The sequence below is a fragment of the Antennarius striatus genome, chromosome 10 (genome assembly GCF_040054535.1).
Source record: "Antennarius striatus isolate MH-2024 chromosome 10, ASM4005453v1, whole genome shotgun sequence".
In the NCBI taxonomy this organism is placed as follows: Eukaryota; Metazoa; Chordata; class Actinopteri; order Lophiiformes; family Antennariidae; genus Antennarius; species Antennarius striatus.
In genome coordinates this window covers 4,383,303-4,402,821 of record NC_090785.1, presented here as the reverse complement: position 1 = coordinate 4,402,821, position 19,519 = coordinate 4,383,303, and the positions used below count along the sequence as shown (strand labels likewise).

The 19,519-nt window shown below is 37.8% G+C and overlaps 1 protein-coding gene across 5 annotated transcripts in view; it reads right to left on the bottom strand.

Moving 5' to 3' along the window:
• fam13b (family with sequence similarity 13 member B) overlaps positions 1-19,519 on the bottom strand; it is a 50,853-nt gene that overhangs the window by 24,958 nt on the left and 6,376 nt on the right. For all 5 annotated transcript variants that reach the window (XM_068325306.1, XM_068325309.1, XM_068325308.1 and 2 more), the window contains exons 2-6: positions 11,981-12,133; positions 11,396-11,605; positions 8,476-8,688; positions 7,596-7,773; positions 6,127-6,271 (exon numbers count right to left, since the gene is read on the bottom strand). In XM_068325306.1, coding sequence (XP_068181407.1) covers positions 6,127-6,271; positions 7,596-7,773; positions 8,476-8,688; positions 11,396-11,561 — 702 coding nt within the window. In that variant the 5' untranslated portion in view covers positions 11,562-11,605; positions 11,981-12,133. The remainder of the gene's footprint in view (positions 1-6,126; positions 6,272-7,595; positions 7,774-8,475; positions 8,689-11,395; positions 11,606-11,980; positions 12,134-19,519) is intronic.

The following is a 19,519-nucleotide window of genomic DNA, read 5'->3' as shown; positions in this document are numbered from 1 at the left end:
CAAAAAGCCACACAGTGAGGCACCACAAAATAAACATGATATTGAATCATATCAGTTAATGCCTTACGATCTCTATTCTAATGCCTTAAGATATTCTTAGTTGAGGGGTTTGAGCACCAGTCAATAACCCCGTCCATCTTTGCTCAAGGCTATAAAAAACCAACAGGATTTGTTTCCCTCATGTCGCCTTTTATCGTGACTTGAACTGAAGTTTCATGTGACTTCAACCCTAACCCCTAACATGTATAGGATGTCCTGGATCTCTGTGTTCACCAGAGGCCAGCTCCACCGTAAATCATGAAACAGCTGCAAGGACGACGGTGTGTGTGTGTGTGTGTGGGGGGTGGGGGTGGGGTTGGGCAGAGGGAAATCAATAACTTGGTTATATCTATGCCACGCAGGATAATGCATGCTGGGTAAGGTGTAAATAATGGACATAAGACACTGATCTGTGAATGGCAGTAGCCACAGTAATTTTGCCTTGAGGATGATGAAAGGAAAAAGAGGTGTTAATGGGTTCAGTTGCTGTTATTCAAATTGTTTTTGCAGCTGGAGTGATTGAAGTTAAAACATAAATACAACACAAATAAAATCACTTCAGTCTCGATGCAAACACCAGCTCATAAAGAACAGAGAAGAACACAGAGTAAAGCCAACTCGTCTTCATTTTGAAGCCGAGAGGGAGAAAAAGAGGAGGGAGGTAAATGGTGGGGTGAGGACCGGTGGGTAATAAATACGTGGACAGAAATAAATCTTTATAATATTGACACTGCCATCATGTGAACAAACAATCTGTGGCAGGATTTTACCCGTGATAAATACCTGCTCTCTAAGTTATGCTGATTTTTCAAATAGTTGTTCTGAATAAAAGTCATTCATCTACATCATCATAATCAAAAGCTTCACAGTGGAGCACTTTATGCAAACGAACTGGAAAAAACATGGGCTAAAAGATCAGGACCAAGATTTCTCACCAGAAAACTTTTTTCCCCCTTTCATTTTGTTGTTTCTCTTTGTTTCTGTCATCTTTTTTTCTCTCTCTCAACAACAACCCCATCTGCTGCTGCCCCTGCATCGTTGCTACGGCAACAACTCTTTTGCAACCACTCTGATTGGCTGTTGGGGGATTCTTGCATCGTCACATGTGCAGATAAGGGAGGATGACTCACAACACTCTACTTGTGTGTAAGTGTGTGAGTCTCGCATATGATGTGATTAGGTTAAGTAATCCTACGGCTTTTACATCTTTTTCTCTTATGACCATATAATTGAAGAACCTTTTAACGCTATCATTATCCAGATCCAAGTCTGTGTAACAATGCTGGTGCCATGAATATAACCTTGGATTAGATACCAGCTATCAAAACCACATTGATGCATCAAGATCAGTGATATTCAAAAAAACAAAAACATGACTGGATATTTCTGTAAACATAAAATGCCCCTTACGTAAAACAGATAAAATGGAGTTGACAAAAGGAGAGATTAAACGTAAATGCACGATTGTTCCCGGAGATGTGGGTGTTGTGAAGATAACTAAGGCTCTGCTGAATATTAGAAAGCCTTTAAAATGACTGAACAATATTAGAGCATGAGTTGTTAAATCCCCTCTCAAGATAACCTGGAATAGTCATTCCTTGAGTGGAAAATATTATCCTCTTATTTAACGCTGGAAAATTTTAATCATGTTAGCTCACAAATCCGAGTTTAAAAAAGACTTATTGTAGTAACTTGACTTTAATTTCTAGTCATGTCTGTTCCGATCATAAAATATGTTTAGTACAGACTTAAAAGGAATTCAATAAAAGGTAACTGGTAGGTCTGGGAGGAAACCACTCACAGATTCAGTATCTGACCACATGTGAAATATGGTGGCAGCCAGCCCTTCTGTTCCTGTGCTACTGCGTCATTGAAGAGGTTTACTGCAGACATGACATTGACGTCATAGTAAAGTTGACTTTGACATATTGGATGTAAATTTCAAACCCTTCCTCATCTTATCCCATCAGGCATTTGTGTGATATTGTTTCGTAATCACTGCATGAACTATTGAGCTATGATCAAAAATGCTTTAAGAGGGCAGTGACCTTCACCTCTGACCAACAAATTCTAACAGGTTCACCCATGAGTCCAAGACATGTACTGAAATTCCATCGAGGCATTCCTAAGGTATCGTATTTACAAGAATGGAGAGTACAGATGGAAATACAATGCCTCAAAGCGTTTGATAAACAAGTGTATCTCTGTTTGGAACGCTTGTGTGGGTGGGCCAAAGTGGGTGAAATGGCATGGCAAATGCTGCCCAGGAACAAAAAGGTCACAAACTTGACCCTGGTGGAGAAGTCGGGCCCAAGTATTTCAGAATGGAAAATAGAGAAAGCGCCACTGTTATCACAAGTTGAACTTTTCGAGGGCTCAATGACAGCTGACTGGAACAACAAGTCTCAAATTGTGACCAAAATCTGTGGTTTTCCAAGGCCTTACTTTACTGACGCATCTCTGCAAGTGATCGATAAGATAAATTTACACTCAAAAGACCCTTTTCATTCAAGGGTGTCATAATTTTATTTGCTGGAAGGAATTTATTTACAATGCATGTTTAGAGATGAAGAGTTCCTTGTAATTTTTTTGATTTGTTCTATTCAGGAAATGTATTTTTGGGTTTGGTAATCATTGTGTATGTTTAACAAAGCAGCCTTTGAGACAGAAGAAGTGTTCCACAACACATTAGTTATGCCAAAAAAGACTGGTTAACATTATGTAATTCTTTGCGTGGAACTGTTCGGACCTCAGTGGGAGCGGAGAGGTCAGATTACTGGATTTCCTCGGGTTCTGGTTGAACACACCTGGTCTAAACTGTTTAGTTTCTCCATTCAGTGCGCAAGACTGAGCAGGAATGAGCGGTGCGACTGTACCATTCCAACAGTACCACTGGAGATAAACCCTCTGGCGTAACGTTCCTGCAGTGAGTGGGCTGTGAAATCCATCTCATTCTTGCCACTGAGAACTGATTTGATAGAAATCCATATTCTGTTAGACCGCTCATTAAATGCATTGAAACTAAATAAATCAACAATGTGCCCGTATATTTCTAAAACCTTGGAAAAACACCACAAATCCACATACAGAGATTTTATATACTGTATCTCCCTGAGTGACATAGTAGACCACTATTATGTCACTGGAATGTTCATATATGCTCCAACCTCTGTGGGCCATTCCTGCTGTGAGAAAGCTTAGTGTTTGCAACATTACCCCCATATGCTCAGTGCTAATTAATGTGCATTGCCGAGCGTATGGCTATACTTTCAGGGAGGAATCTGAAACATGGCTCACCTCCAGAAGCCCTAGGCAAAGTTGGCAGATAAGAAGCATCAAGCACACATTGTAATTCCTTTATCTCCTGGCAGGTGGAAAAATAAGTTTGTAATTATGGGACCTGTTACACCAATGATTCTGTTTTACCCAATGAAAGAAAACCCTAGTTGGATTTTCTTCTATTGAAACTGCAAACTTGCAGACACATGGTCTAGAGTGTAAACTTTTATACTGCCACTGCACCCCTGAAAAAAACAAACAGCTAATAAGAGACTAATTGAGAAAAATTACTTCCAGTCTGACTGACGCTATCAGCAGGCCTCACATGACACCACTAAACCAGTTTAAACGAGCATGTAAATATGCAGTTTGGATGCATTTTAAGGACACTTTCTTGTCTATTGCATGCCTGAGGAAATTATGTATTCAGTGACGATGTCTAGTGTCTACAAAGGGATGGATATTCAGTGTATGCTGGCGCAGTTTGCATGAAAGAGAATAAAAAAATAAAGGGAGCATTTGATGCTCTGACTGCAAGAGCCTCCCTACCTTGAGATTTACTGGCCAAATTAAATCAAGCCTATAAGGAATATTTTCAGCCAACAGTAGCACTGAAAACACAGATACCAACTTAATAAAACTGGACAGTCTGTTTGCTTTTCAGGCTCACTGGTACTACTCTGTTGGTATATTTCTAAGCCACATGAGTCAAAACAAAATCAAAGCAATAACACCTGGTGGTTTCATCATAGAGGCAACAAGCCTCAGCCACAGCTGCTCTCCTAAATAATTGAAACGACTCCCACTTTGTCAAATCATGCTTTGTTCATCACCATCTTTAATCCATCCTGTATGTTTGAAAGTTACGGTCATGTACGCCATGACACAACAACCATCGTCTTCTTTTGCATTCCCATAGGCTGTTATTTCTGTCGTTTGAGTTTTCTAACTAAGCACTGTGAGACACTTTGAATTCAGACAGTATGAGATATATGTGTTTCCTGTGCTGAAGCACGTGTGTGGGAGATAATCTCATCCATTAGGTTTGGTTCACACAGAGACGATCCCCAGTCCAGTGCAGGGCTGGAGGTGTGAGTTGCACGGTTACATCATCACCAGATTCTGTTCTTATCTTTCTCCTCCCTCACCATCTCTCTCTTCACTTCATTAATTCTTTCTCTTCTCTGTGCTCTCTGACCATCTCTACCCTCCACCTCTTTAAACAACTCACATTCCCCCTCTCTCTTATATAATACCCAGAGTGAACAGATGACTTTTCACACTGTCCCTCTCTGGTCCTGCACTCAGTGTCTTAGCAACATTAAAAAGAAATTTAAAAAAACCTGCCTGGAAGAAGTTTCCATTTTACATTTGTATTGAGCTCAATCATGATCTTATTACCTTACTTAAAACCAGAGTTTATAGGAGCTCCAGTTCTTTCATTAATAAAAGAGGGGAATGAAGTATAATGACTTAAAGAACTCAGGATTATAAGACAAGTTCCCTGCAGCAGAACACAGACATTACACTTAAAGAGATTAAGACCCCTGCAACAAGGAGGCAATTCAATGCAGGAAAATACGTATTCCCATAACAGCTTGATGCTATTTTCTGAACTTTATTATTATTTATGATCATTATTAATTAGTAATAAGTCATTAGTTTGCAGTTTGGGAACAAAATTAAGAACAAATTAATGGGACACATAATTGGGCAAAGTTGCTGTGTCTGTTTCAGTTATCTCTGTCTTTGTACACAAATTTGTGAATCTTGAAGCCACTGCTCCACCATTTGGTCACTGGTTCTGTGTGGTTCCTTTCATTTAGAAGTCAACCCATTTGTCTTTCTTTATATCTAAAAGACTGTCATACAGTTGACATGTTACTCTATATGGACTTGCAAGCTCAAATAGTTTAGATGTTCTACCCAAATTCAGAATACAGTTGAATAGAATTCATTATTCATAATTAAAAATCACCAATCCAAATACTTCTAAGCATTTCGTGCCAGCGTATTTCAATCTATTTCAATAGTTAGTAATCATCATTTCTTGCAATTATTCAAAATTCACGAAGACTACATTGTTGTAACGTGACTGGTGACTAATAGGTCTCCTATCAGCTCCATCAAAAAACAGAATGAAAACATAAGTGCCTTCTAATAAAGGCATGTATGCCCTTCTGGATTTTAAAGTTATCATGGCCTTGTTTTCTTTCTTAAAGTAAGTGCGAGTTTACAGTATCCTCATAATACTTTGTAAAACTTTTATCTTCAATTTTCAGAGAAGAATTTGTCTGTTTTCTCACTGCGTCAACTGAGAAAGAATTTCACCCACATTCCTGGCAGACAAAAATGCCACATTCCATCTCTGTGCCATCCAATTGATAGCACAAAAAAAGGACAAGAAAAACGGCTTTTGATTAGGGACTCATAAATAGATTTGTATACAATATTTAATTGTTTAATTTCTTGAATGCCTTTAAAATGGTTAGCATGATATGTTGTACATTTACAAATTGATTTATGCTTGAAAAGGGAAACCATGGCAGCTGGAAAGATAGATGTGTAGGCTGAAGACCAAAGATTAAAATAATAAATAAGGTGAATTTAAGCCAAACTCTGCTCCTCTGTACAGCTTCAATTACATTTACATCTTCATCTCACATCTCTGGAGGTATCACAAATAAAAAAAACTTAGAAAGGTCGCTGTTCTTATTTTACCAGGCATGACATGACTAGAAACTGTAGTTATAAGAGTGAGAGTGAAAGAGAGAGGAGGTGATGTTAGAAACTGGCGATGACCAGTACCTGTTCATTGATGGAGCTGTAATCATTGGTGGTAGAGACGTCATCATCCTCAGAGTCAAACAAGCCCTCCTGGTTGTCCAACAGCTCTGTGAGGACTCGACTGACAGACTCCTGGTCTCGGAGGTCCTCTCCTTCCGTTGACAGACTAAACATAGAAGATTAAGAAAGTTGTGTTGTATTCAGACTTAAGCTTGTCAAATACTTAGAATGGCTGAATACTTGGAAGTGCAAGTGCACCAGGAGGGTTCCAAAGTTTGACAATGGACACTTAAAAAAAATTCCGCAACGGCAGATTGACATCATCTATTGCTCTTACCACATGTAAGCATGCAAACAATAGAAACCTGCAGATGTAACTATTTGAATTTAGTACAATTAGAAAGGCAAACATACAGTGATACCTCTACTTACGAATGTCTCTACTTACGAATGTCTCTACTTACGAAATTTTCTACTTACGAAATTTCTCACCAGGAAAATATTACCTCTACTTACGAAAGAAATTTCAACTACGTAATGTAAAAACACAGTATCGGCTGATACTCGAATAAAAACACAGTATCCGCTGATACTCGAATCTCCCATAGGTTCCTGAACGCAACAGTCTCTCAGCTACTCTGCCATTGGCTATTACGTATCTTCCTGGCATTCCCAAGAGGGATGCCACTCCACTTCTGTGTGGAGCTAGAACGGTGCTTATGGAGTTTCTCGGCATTCGGCACTCGACCGTGAGATCGTCTGATAGTTTTGCGCAAATATAATAACTTTTTGAGTACGTATTCACTATGGACCCCAAGAAAGTGACGGAGAAAAAAGGAAAAGAAAAGACGAAAAAAGTTTTTTTGTCCATACAAACGAGGCAAGAGATAATAGAAGAGCATGAGAGAGGGATGCGTTTGGTTGATCTCGCCAAAGAATATGGCCAAAAATCTACAATCGACACGTTATTAAAACAAAAGGAAGTTTAAGGAGTTTAAGGCATCACGTGGGTGGTTGGATAAGTTCAAAAGGAGGACTGGAATTCACTCTGTTGTTCGGCACGGTGAGATAGGAGCGCATGAACCAAAAGAGGGCAAAAAACAATGGGGACTGCTGTTAAAAGGTAAATGACCGTCATTATTATTCTTTACTCTATTCTTTTTTTTTAAACGTTATGCACAACTCTCATTTATGGTGTAATAATCTAATCGTAACATGTATTTGTTACATGTTTTGCATTTTTATGCTTTATAAAATATTTATGTTGGAATTTTTGTGGGCTTGGAACGGATAAGGGAATTTGCATGGAAAACGCATCTCTACTTACGTAATTTTCTACTTATGTATTTTCTTCCGGAACCAATTAATTTCGTAAGTAGAAGTACCACTGTGGTTGACAAGGAGAAGATTGAAGCATTGTTATCTGTTATGTTAGAGCAAAGCTAAATATATTATATTTATCTTATAATATACGTAGGCAAGTATCTTACTGGAAAATGTCTGGTCCGAAGACGGCGGCCAGTGTTCCGATGTTCCAGCTCTCCTGTTGAAGTGACGCCACGCTGGCCAAGAAACGGCAGAGAAAACGCAGCAGGCCATAGTTCAGCTGTGGAAGCTGCTGCAGGAAGTACTTCAAGTTTCTACATAGTTCCTCTTCACTACTGTAATCTGAGGAGTTAGAAACAAGTTATGGTAATATATAACATTTCATTGAACTGTAATTATTTTTCTTATTTATTTTAATAAGAAAATGTTGTTTTATAATCATCATTAGAAACAATACCACAACACTCCATGTCATTCCTGTATTTGCAGATACTGTAGAAGCTTCATTGTTTTTAGTCATAGCTGACCTCAAATGCCCTTAGGAATATAAACTCATAAAATGGAATTTTAAATATTGTCTGATGGGTGAAATAAGGTGCAACAGAAAATGTCATTAAGGAGGAAACTGCAAAGAGAGGAATCCTTCATGTATATTAGTACCTTCAGAGAGTATAACAGCAATGTGAAAGAGAACAACTGGTTAAAACTTTAACATAACATGAAGATTAAAGAAGATTATCTGTGAGGCAAAAAGAGGACAGGGCACAGAGGAGAAACAGAAACTGAGCCAATGTGGAAGTGAAAGTTGGGTTGAAATGATTAAACTTTATCCCTTTTATATATTTCTTTCTCTCGTTACATGGCTTGCAGACTTGACCCACTATCATAATATTTTCCAACAGTAGACATGCATGTCCAGTATTTACATTTTACAAAAATGGAGATTGCCTGTATTTAAAAATAAAAAAAAGAAAACAATAGTATGTGTGTGTCTGGAAAAAAAAACAGACAAACAAAAAGCTCTACAGAGGAGGTGTCACACACCTTGGTGTAGCTGCAGTATGTGTCCTTGTATCTCTGTTGGGATAACTGGCTCAGGAAGCTCCTGCAGGAAAAGTCGAAGCAAACTGACCGCCGATGCCAGATCCGCCTCCTTCTCTAGCTCCACCTCCTCTCCCTGGTCGTAACGCTGACGCAGCCAATCCACGCGCTCTGCGTTGCCATTAACCAGGAAGAGCCCCTCCAGATCCAAATGACCTTATGACATGTGGAGAAATGAATGTTTCAAGTTGTTATACGGATGATGTTTGGCCTACTGCCATCATTTGACTTTAAAAAGTTGAAGGGTTGAAGAAGAATGAAGAAAAAACGTTCTCTTGTCTCTTGCATCATCATAGGTGTTTAAGAATGTAGGGTGACCATGGACAAGAACACATAGTTATCTACATACCAGTCCTATTTAACTGAACATTTAACATACCTTGGCATGTCATTGGTTTGTAAATACTTCAAGTAACAATAGACAAGATCTTTTACAGAGGGAGGCCAAACAGCGGCTGTCAAATAAGAATGCTGATGGGCCTGCTTGGGTATATTTTTGGTTTGTTACAGCAGAGGAGCATTTAAGCATTCCCTGTGCCTCAAAAACAAAAAGACTTCAGCTGTGTGGGAACACTTTAAATTACACAATGTCAGGATGAACACAGTGTACCAATTATGAAAACTGGTCTGGCCATTGTGGTATGACAACAATGAAGAATTGCTGTAAGAAACAGGCCGTTGTTTGACGATGCAAAACAACTGAGACCATACTATCGAGCAAATTGCTGCCCAGTTACCATGACGAAGCAGCTTTTTCTTTTTTTTCTTCTTTGGAGTGTGGACTAAAATGTGAAGAAATGTCAGGTTGGGTTCACTCCGAAGTTCCAAATACTCACTCTTGGCTATTAACATAACTATGGGTCTCACAAATGTGGTTGAGGACAGCGCTAATAATTAATATTCTCATGAAGTGTTGCTAAATAATTCAAGTGAAGCATTAGTCAGACCTATGCTACACTATAAAAACCGTCAGAGAAATCAATTCCTGCTATTTGAGCGATTTAATCTGTCACGGATTTTGGCCATCATACCTTTGATACTTTGCATTATCAATCTTTACCATCTCTTAACCTTTAAAGATCATAATTTGAAAACATGCTGCTGCTAGTAAAACCCCAGGCATGTCAAGAGACATTGCGGTCTTTTCACTGGCTGGGTAACTTTTTGACTGGCAGAACCACTTTAATTAATGCATCAGCAAGGCCTGGGAGGATTAAAGCCTTATTACATAACCTCATATGGTCAAGTGGCAACCGGGTCACAGAACACCTGCTTCTCTCGTTATCTGAGGCATCTGGGGTGAAATCCAACATAAAACAAATGAAAGATAGATGGGGTTTTTGGACTTCTTTAAAGGAGTTTAATGAAGATGTTTTTTCATATGTCGATATAAAAACCACACACAAACCTCAAATAACTCCCTTTTAAACAATAATAACCTGATCTAATAGTTGCTTGGATGTAATGAATGATAAAATGGACGCACTTTATGACCTGCTCCACTCACTGATCATTAGAAGAGACAGGAGATCAGATACAAACCCTTCCAATGGTTTGAATTTTCCATGCGGATGTGTCTGATACTTTCTCTAGATGTACTGATTAGGATGTTGTTAAAGGATGAATCAGAAAAATAAAGATGTAAACAGAGGCCCATCAGTTTCTGACGCTGCCTTTGAGAAAAACCATGGATAAAATGGGGATCTAAAATAATGACTGTGTCTTAATGACTGGGTCTCACACTCAGGGATAGTTTGGAACCTATTAAAAATACAAGCTTTGTCGTCCAGTGCATATAGGGTCTTGCTGATGTTTAAATTGGAATAGTGATTTAATCTGCACATTAACTATGTATTAGTCGTCAGGATGCTTACATTTATTTCATAATTAATGTAAGCTATTTCACTTTTTAGTATTTCATCTTTTTAATTTTAAGGGTTGCAGTTTTGCAGCCACTTATTGGATCCAAAGCAGCTACATATTAAAAAAGGATCCTTTGTTTTAATACAAGGGCTGGTTAACTTTCACGAACAAAAGATAATGACAGTGGACATTTGTTCTGAATCCGCAGGTTCTCAGTGTTCCAGTGAGCTAGCGCTGGGACTTTATTAGACTTCTCCTGTCATTGTTAGGTCTTGTATTTTGACATGTGCAGTTGACACAACTGTTATGTAAGGTGTACAGTATAAAAATAATGTGGGCCATGAAGTACTCCAATTCCAAGTTCATCTTATCACATAAATCACAGTAATTGCTACTTGGAATTATGATGATGTAAGTGCATTGCTCGGAAGACTGGAATGCTAGAAAAGGATTTTCAAAGCAGTCTGGAATATACTGTAAATAGTGACAGCCAAACACAAGTTAATAAGTAAATAAATAAGTAAAAAAACAACCAAACACACACACACACACACACACACACACACACACACACACACACACACACACACACACACACACACACACACACACACACACACACACACACACACCTTTCAGAGAGAGAGATTTTCAGAGAGAGATATATAGAGTTCACATCTTCAATTAAAGAACAAGTCACTGTGGAGTCTTAAACTATTTTTTTAAAAAGACAGCTTCTATAATAGTAAGTCATCAGCATAAACATGTGGGTGTGTCCAAGTCATTTAAATAATCTTATCTATCAAGAAGGCACAGCATTCATCAGTTTGATATCGCTCTTTACTCGAACTGATGTAACCGGAATATTAACAAAGGTTGAGATCAACAAACCTACTTCTAGCTGAATTTTAATGACAAAAGTTGCTTAATTTTGGAATTGGTGCTACGCTGCTTCTGTGTGTGTGTGCATATACTGTATATGTGTGTTTCTCCCACTCACCATGCTCTTCAATGTATTCCACGATGTGTTTCACCAGTGCAGGAACCTCATGGCCGCTGATTGTATGTGTGCGTGTCACTTCCTCTAATGGAACGCCAAAAACACGCGTGGTGCTAGCTGACCTTCCGCCCTCATTGCCTGGCAATGGAGACACGCTCTTCCTCATGGCCGCCTCCACCTCCTCACCACAAACCCGCCAAGACCTCTCGTCTTCACAAAGACAACGAGAAGTAAAGGAAGAAGATTTGACAAAAAAGCACAATCAGAAGGCAACACTAAGAAAGAACTAAGCTTAGAAACGTTAAAACTCTACTTGTCATGTTTTCTCTTTGTACAAGTGAGTTTGAAAATCAGTCAAAGATATAATCTAGTACAAGGCACCACTCTCTCTTTTTTTGTTTTTGCTGTTTAACAGATGGACTACTCTAGTTGACTGCACAATGGATTGTTGAAAACAGCTGGTAGACTCAGAATGGCAATTCATTTAACGATAGCAACAACAACAAAATCATCATGACCTCCAGGATTCCAGTTTGTCTGAATGACCATGTCTTAGAGTGAAAGGACAGTAGCTTTTGTTCTCACCGTGTAGCAGTGAAAGTGTGTCCTATCCTCTCCTCCCTTGTTCAGTGCACCACTGAACCATCTATGGCTGCTTCAGGTTGTGGCAGAAGATGAGCCGGTAGTTCCTCATTGACAGACCGATAATCCCTCTTGCAGGATTCCTTTCTAGTTATGCTGATGAGAAGAAAAAAAAAAGAGAAAAAAGTTAGGGCGGGAGCAGAGAAGAAAGTGTATGAGGTGAATTTCTCTGGTGTCAAAAATTCAGGTAACACTTTCTACTGTGATGAAAAAAGGTACTGTGCAAAATATGTTTATGATTATAGGGGCAAATGGATTGTCTATAACTTCATGATGCTGATTCTGCTTCATGGATTTACTTCTTATCCAAATCTGGTATAGACTTTAAATCGTGGTATCACATCAGCATCAAAGGAAAAACAGAGGTATTCAACCCGCAAACAACTCAAGTTTCTGACAGTTTATGGCTTCTATTGATGGAAATTCACATAGCTTTACATTTACATACAACCTTACAAATGGAACACTCACAATATCAAATGGGTCTGCCAACACACAAATGAACTACAACATAATGTGGAAACCACAGATAATTTGTTTTTTGCAACATGGGTATATATGCATGTTCAATTGTTCTGTGCAGCTATCCTAATCAAACCAATCGAAAATCCTGAAGGAAAGAAAACATTGCAGTTCATGCTGTTTAAATGCCAGAATGGAAGTCCACACTTCTGAAACACTTCATAACAACCCTTCTTTACCTTCTTAATCCCATGTAGTGGAATCAATTTAGTGGAAAAGAATGTATCTACCCAGCTGAGAGTACAGGACTGCTTTCTAACAAAGCAAATCCTGGTTGAGGAAACCTAAGTGTATTTAATGTGAAGGTTCTATGTTGTTCTCTCTCCATTTTCAATAGAGTAAGCTATGTCTTTGCCTTTTCTCCCTTTTTTTCCTGCATTTATATTTCTCTCCGTACTAATTTCTTCAGTACACCAGTGTACGGGTTGTCAGAGACTGCAGGATGGGAGGGGTGGGGGTTGAACATAATAATTAAAACCGACACTGGGGTAGAAATGTATGTTTGTTCTTTTCTTCTCATGCCCACGTGAAGCAGAATTTAAGAAAACTGTCACTTGGAATGCTTGTTTTTGGTGTGTGCTTGTTAATTGATTCTACATCAGTGTGAGTGTGTGTGTGCGGGTCTATGCACTATACCTAAGGCTGTTACACGTGTTCTTTAGTGTGTATGTACTTATTATGGCTTTCAAGTGTGTCCTTTAGAATACAAACTGCATGAAATGAAATGTTGAGTGTCCTAGCAGGCAAAATAAGAGAATCTTCTCCCTGGAGACTGTGCTGGTTTATATGCTAATATGAGCCTGTAGTAAAATATTAAAAATGTACATTTCTTTTGAGGTAATTATGAAGTAATAAAAACATGAAAAGATAGGGAATAGAGGAGAAAATGTGAACAAGGAATGAAAAAATACTCATGTAGTTCCTAAATATTAGCTAATTTTTAATGCCTTTCTAAAGATTAAACGCTACCACTAAAAACTGAAAAAATAGAGCAATGAGTGCCTTTTCAATTTAACAACTTACACAGCTTTTCCCAAACCTGACACTGAATTATTACACTAAATAATAATTTCATTTAATTTTCCAATACAAAATTTCCCATACGGATTATTGAAGTATTCTACATCTTCATATTAAATATTTTTTTAAATTAAATTTAGATTAAGTATGTGTAAAGAAATTTTTTGATGATGTGACATGGACATTAGTTTTTTTTTTTGTCAAAACTGTGGTGGAAATGTATATGTAATCTAATCTAACACATACATTTTTTTTAGATTTCTGCATTGGGCCTAAATACATACATTTAGCTTCTAAGAGTGTGTTCCCTTTGGTTACTCCTCCAGTTCTTTTCCACCCGTGCGTGTTACCTTTCTGTTTATTCATCTTTCTGTTCCATGTGACATGAGTTATCGGACATACTAAGGTGAGTGGCATCACCTCTATTTGTCAATTAAGTGGAGCAGAAGAAGATCCATCCATTATTATAGGTGTGGTGTCAAAGCAGCACAGAGCTGACCTATGAATTAATCGCTGTGAAAAATAGTTGATCTGGTATTCTTATTAAGTTCAATAAAACCAAACCTATTATTTAGAGTGTCACCCATCTCCATTAATGAGTCACCAGCATGCTGATGGAGATTGGTTAATACGGCAACACAGACATTAAAGCGGTTTAATCACATTCTTCTTGATATTATTCACACCACTGATGAGTAATACAAAGTTCTAATCAGTTCACTAGCACTACAATGGTGTACATCCTGGATTCACCATGAATTGCTAGGCCTGGTGTGGTTCGGGGTCCCTGTGGCTTAGGTGGTAAGAGCATTGTGCACTTATCATAAGATTGATGGCTCGACCACCAGTCCACCCCCAGTGTACATGCTGATGTGTTCTTAAGATACCTAACCCAAACTTGTTCCCTGGGTAACTATTTCACAGTGCCGCATGTTTTTCTATTAGATGGAGTCTTTTGTTTGTTGATAAAAAAAATGGCTGCCTCCTCTAAGGGCATCGGAAAGCCTTTATTCTTCACAAAACCAACTGAACAGGCAACGTCAGGTTTTAAGCCTCTTTAAAAGCTAGAGAAAATCCTACTGTTGGAGCTGAAATGCTTGTATTGGGTCAGGGCCTTCATTACTGAAATCAAAAAGTACCATGCACACACAGCTTTGTTTTTGGAAAGCTTAGCAGTTACAAAAAAGGCTTAACAAAAGGAAATTACCGAATATAAGATGACCATCTAGAGTCCTCAATAGAAGAACACACTAGAGTGGAAGTGGCACTGTTACCGCCGTACAGAAGAAGACAGCTTGACATTAGCTCAATATTCCCAAACCAGTGCTTCGTCTGCCATGAAAAGTGACCCTAAAAGGCATCCATATAGAGGATTTAGTCAGCAATGTGAAAGTCTTCAATGTTTCTGTCTGAATTTTTAATCTTTCTGTGTGTCTTAATCCTAGGTATCATGCTTGACAACCTCCTGCTAAACAACGAGAGATGTTGTTAGGGGGAAAACATAAGTCAAGGCAGCGCTTGACCAGAAAGGAAGCAGACTAAGTGGTGGAAAGAAACAGGCCAATGGAAATAAACTAACAACAGATAGAAAGCAACCAATAAACATGACAGTATATAAGATCTTATACTCTAGTACAGTATATAAGGAGATATACTAAGAAAAATGTGAGGTACAAGGGTGTTCAATATAATTCACATGAAAATCATGACACCAGAGCGTCATGTGATTTAAAAAAACTGACATGAAATGATATAATAGTAATAATAATTATAAAAGTACAATATTAGTGGTATTAAATGGTTTGGCTGATGATAATAACTAAAAACTCATTTGAAATGATACGATACTCTGAGGCAGGGACAATCGCCGTTAGCAAATGATGAGGATCCCTGTGACCAATTAGACTAAATTAACTGTCAGATGCTAACTTTGCAAATCTTTTAAATATGTCAACTCCTCGAAATTACTGGAGCTACAAGTCAAACCGGTATTTTTAGATCATATATAACTGGAACTGGAGGGAAAACAACCACAACAAAATACAGTTGATTTTTGTCTTGAATAAACAAATGAATGAAGAATACTTTAATAATCCCCAAAGGGAAATTATTCAACGATATTCAACTTCATCCAATTATTCAGTCTTGACGCCTTTTCTGTCCGATTTCACATTTTGGAAATTCTTGTAGCCTGTTGCTTTCTCTTCTAACAACAGCAAAAGAATTCTGTCTCAGTCAAATGAACAAGCAAGTTCATCAATTATCTGTAGAAATTTAGAAGCAGAAAGGACAGAAAACAAACTATAATACAAAATTCTGGATAAGGAAAATGATTTTTATTCAAGGGCCAAAATAGAGTAAATACACCAACTATAAACCAGATCTCACTTCGGGTCAAACCACAAAGTATGGGGAGACAGTAAATTAGAAAGTTTCCAACAACCCAATATAGATTCAATAACTTCATATCCTTCTGATCTTTTGAAAATAAGCAAAAAAAATGTCTCTTCCAGAAAGAGAAGAAGTTCTTGAAGACTTGTGGTACAGGAATATCAGAAAAACAAACATGGATGCGCTTCAATTAAAAATTTAAGTGAGAGCCTTTCCATCATACGTTTGATATTAATTATTGATAAAGCCATTACAGATGTAAACTAAACCCTGCACTTGAAGAAATGGCAGAGTGCATTCACATTCCAAAACAACTGCACATGTACAACAGATGAGAACAAAAACACCATTAAGAATGACAAAATAACCTCTGGCCTAAAACAAAGTGCATGACTAAGAATTAAATATTGACAAGGGCTTATAAATAAATCAGAAAATTTCTTTCAACTTAGATCATGTTGTTCAATCCCCTCAAAATTAAGCAGATCGAAGCAGTTGGATTCTAGATTGTCTCTTGTTGCAAACCAAACCATTTTTGTTAACCAAAATCCTCATCAGATGTCAATATAAATGTGATTACAGCAATAGTGTCAGACCTCCAGCGTGGGGAAAAGGAGCTGCTGACATGAATTTGCTAAGATAAATTTGCACAAGTTGAAAAAACAAAAAAAACAGACTTTGATCAAGTATTTGCTGTATAAAGTCAACTGACTTGAAATTTGAATACAATTAAAAAAACTGACCTACAGCACCCTCAGACAACTCAAATATTCACCATCACAATGGCTCTGTGACTATGTCACTGCATCTAAAAACATTAGTCCCATAATAGTTTGATCATCCTAATCTAGTTTAGGTACTTATGAGAATATATTCAATTTCCCCACCTAATTGGAACAGCGTGTTTTAGCCAGTCATTGTATCATTTGTTATCTCACAGTAGCAAATTTTCTGTGACCTCCTGTAATTTTAACATTCTTTATCACCAGATCTGCATTATCACTTAGATCATACCTAGATCATACCGAGATAAGACGTGGATATTGTAAAAATGTCTGCTTAAGTCTAGGTCTGGCATTAAACCCTTCAAATTACAAGCAATTGCAGTGATCCTGCAATGGCTACAAAAATGCCTCTTGATCTACTTTATGACATGAATCACCACCAAAATGTCATGGATTGTTCCTTTGGACATACCCTACCTCTGCAGAAATACGCAGAAAAATCTATTCATAAGTTCCTCATAAAACATACGAGCATGTGATGATTACTAATGACAAGTACAGTGAAAACATTATTTCCCCTACAGGGGACTAATAAAGGTTGATTCTTCTTCTTCTTGACTAACCTTGCTAACAGACAAATACACCAAAGTCTTGCTAAAACATTTGCATCTCTGACAGACAATCAAGCTGAACATTGTTTTTGAAGACAGAGAATGAATGCCTGCTATTTCTATATTGGGTCATTGGGTCCATCTTACAACACACACCTCATGATCCTGACACAAATTAAGAAAATAACCTTGATAGCTAAAGCCTGACCTGCCAATCCAAAACAACAACAACAAAGAAACAAAAACAAAATACAACCAGTAAATGGAAGTTTGAGTTCCATGTGCCGAAAAGCAGACAAATACAAATCTCTTCTCTCTACCACTGAACATGACTAAGATTATTATCTGCTCTACGACAGATGGAATGAAAACAATCTGTCACATAATGTCTTTATTTAAATCGATAGTTCCTGTTGGACAGGTAGAGTCCAACAAGCAATCAGATCAAGGTTTTTCCTAAAACTGGTTGCAGAAGGCTAATTTAGCCTTAATTGTTGTTGACTATGTTATTAGATGATACACAATTTTCATTGAAATAATATTTTTAATATGTAGAAATATCCAAGTAATGTCAGCAGCAAATGTCATTAAAATGGTCAAATTTCTTCAAAAAAAAAGATCAGATGCACTGACACCTAAAAGGTCCAATATTCAAATGGCCAAAAAAACCTGTTTACACACATTTTAAGCTGTGCTCCATTTGTGACTGTACTGTAAGACTGAGAGCCAAGATAATACTGAGGTCACCAGTAAATACACAACGTGTATTCAGTAATGCTTAACTTCAGGGCAGTAAGTTTAAATTGTTATTTACAATACCAACAATCTGATATTCTTAAAAGCGGCGTTAACATGTCTCTCATTTTCTCTGTGGATCTTTATCACTTGTCCAACATATATGCAAACTGAGGGTTACTATGCTTCCAGGCTGCATTCAGATGGCAGCCATATTTGTGCACTCTTCTCTAAACAGTCAGATACTCCCAAAATAAAACATGAAAAACAAGACTACCCTCGTTGCATATCTGAGATTCTGTCTTTGCCAGTCGTGTTGTTTTGCGCAAACTGCTCCTGGAAAATGACCGGTGGTTGTTTGTGATGATGGATATTATCTAGTGTATATAATATGGTTAATTCAAAGTAAATTCATTTGTCCTTAATCCATGTCCCTCTGTATTTGTTGAGGCCTAATGGGTTTTCTGTGTTTTCAATCCTGCCAAGCCAGTGAATGCATGATGTGGATAAACTAAACCAAACAAAAACACAAGAGAAATGCAGATGCTTCTTCTTATGAAAGCTAAAACATGTAAGAACATAACATGTCATCTCTGAAAGTGAGCAAATCTACCTGTCTCCGTCTAACATTGCTGACTGTTGACGTGTTCACCTACACGTCTGTAGATTTCCTCAAGGTATAAGTGCAAAAATTATCCAAAGTTTGACTTTTCAAAGTTCCCAAGGTTTGTAAATTATCACAGGTCTGCATTGCAATGTGGAAACCACGGGGTCTTAGATTTAGATATCAAGTCAAGATCAGAGGTGTAGATATACATGGATGATGAAAAATAAAAAAAAGGAGAAAGAGCATCATTAATAATTGAAACGCATTAGAAAAAATGGCAGAGGATGGTGAAAGGAGAGAAAGCGGTAAGAAGAAAGTAACAGGAAAGAAAGAGGTAGGGAAAAGAAAACGTGAAGAAAGTAAGTCAATGTTTGCCATTGAATCATTAGTTGCGCTGTAGTTCATTACCCTAGCCTAGTTCTGCTGCTCCTCCAAGGTTGAACCTGCAGATAAAAAATTAATATTTACATCAGAGGTGCTTTTTTTGGCCTTGGTATCTCGAATAGCAAAAATGTTCCCTTCACTTCTTTGAACATGGAACAAAGGTTGAACAATATAATGGTGATGTTTATGATTCTAAAGACCAACTCTTGTACTATTAATTGGTAGCATAGATGGGATAGTGTTCAATAACTGATTATTATTTATTGTTAGTTGCAGTCAAATTTGTTGCCCAGGAGAGTCAGAAGAAGGTTGGGCATCTGTACTTGCATGATGTACATCTTTACGATATGCAGCAGTGTGCAGAGGAGCTAGCAGTCGTCATTATGTATTTCAGCTGCCAGGGTAAATGATTTCCCCAACAGACTTTACTGGAGGAGTGACTTTCTCTGACTTTCTCTTATATCAGGTTACTTGTGTCCCAGTTGAT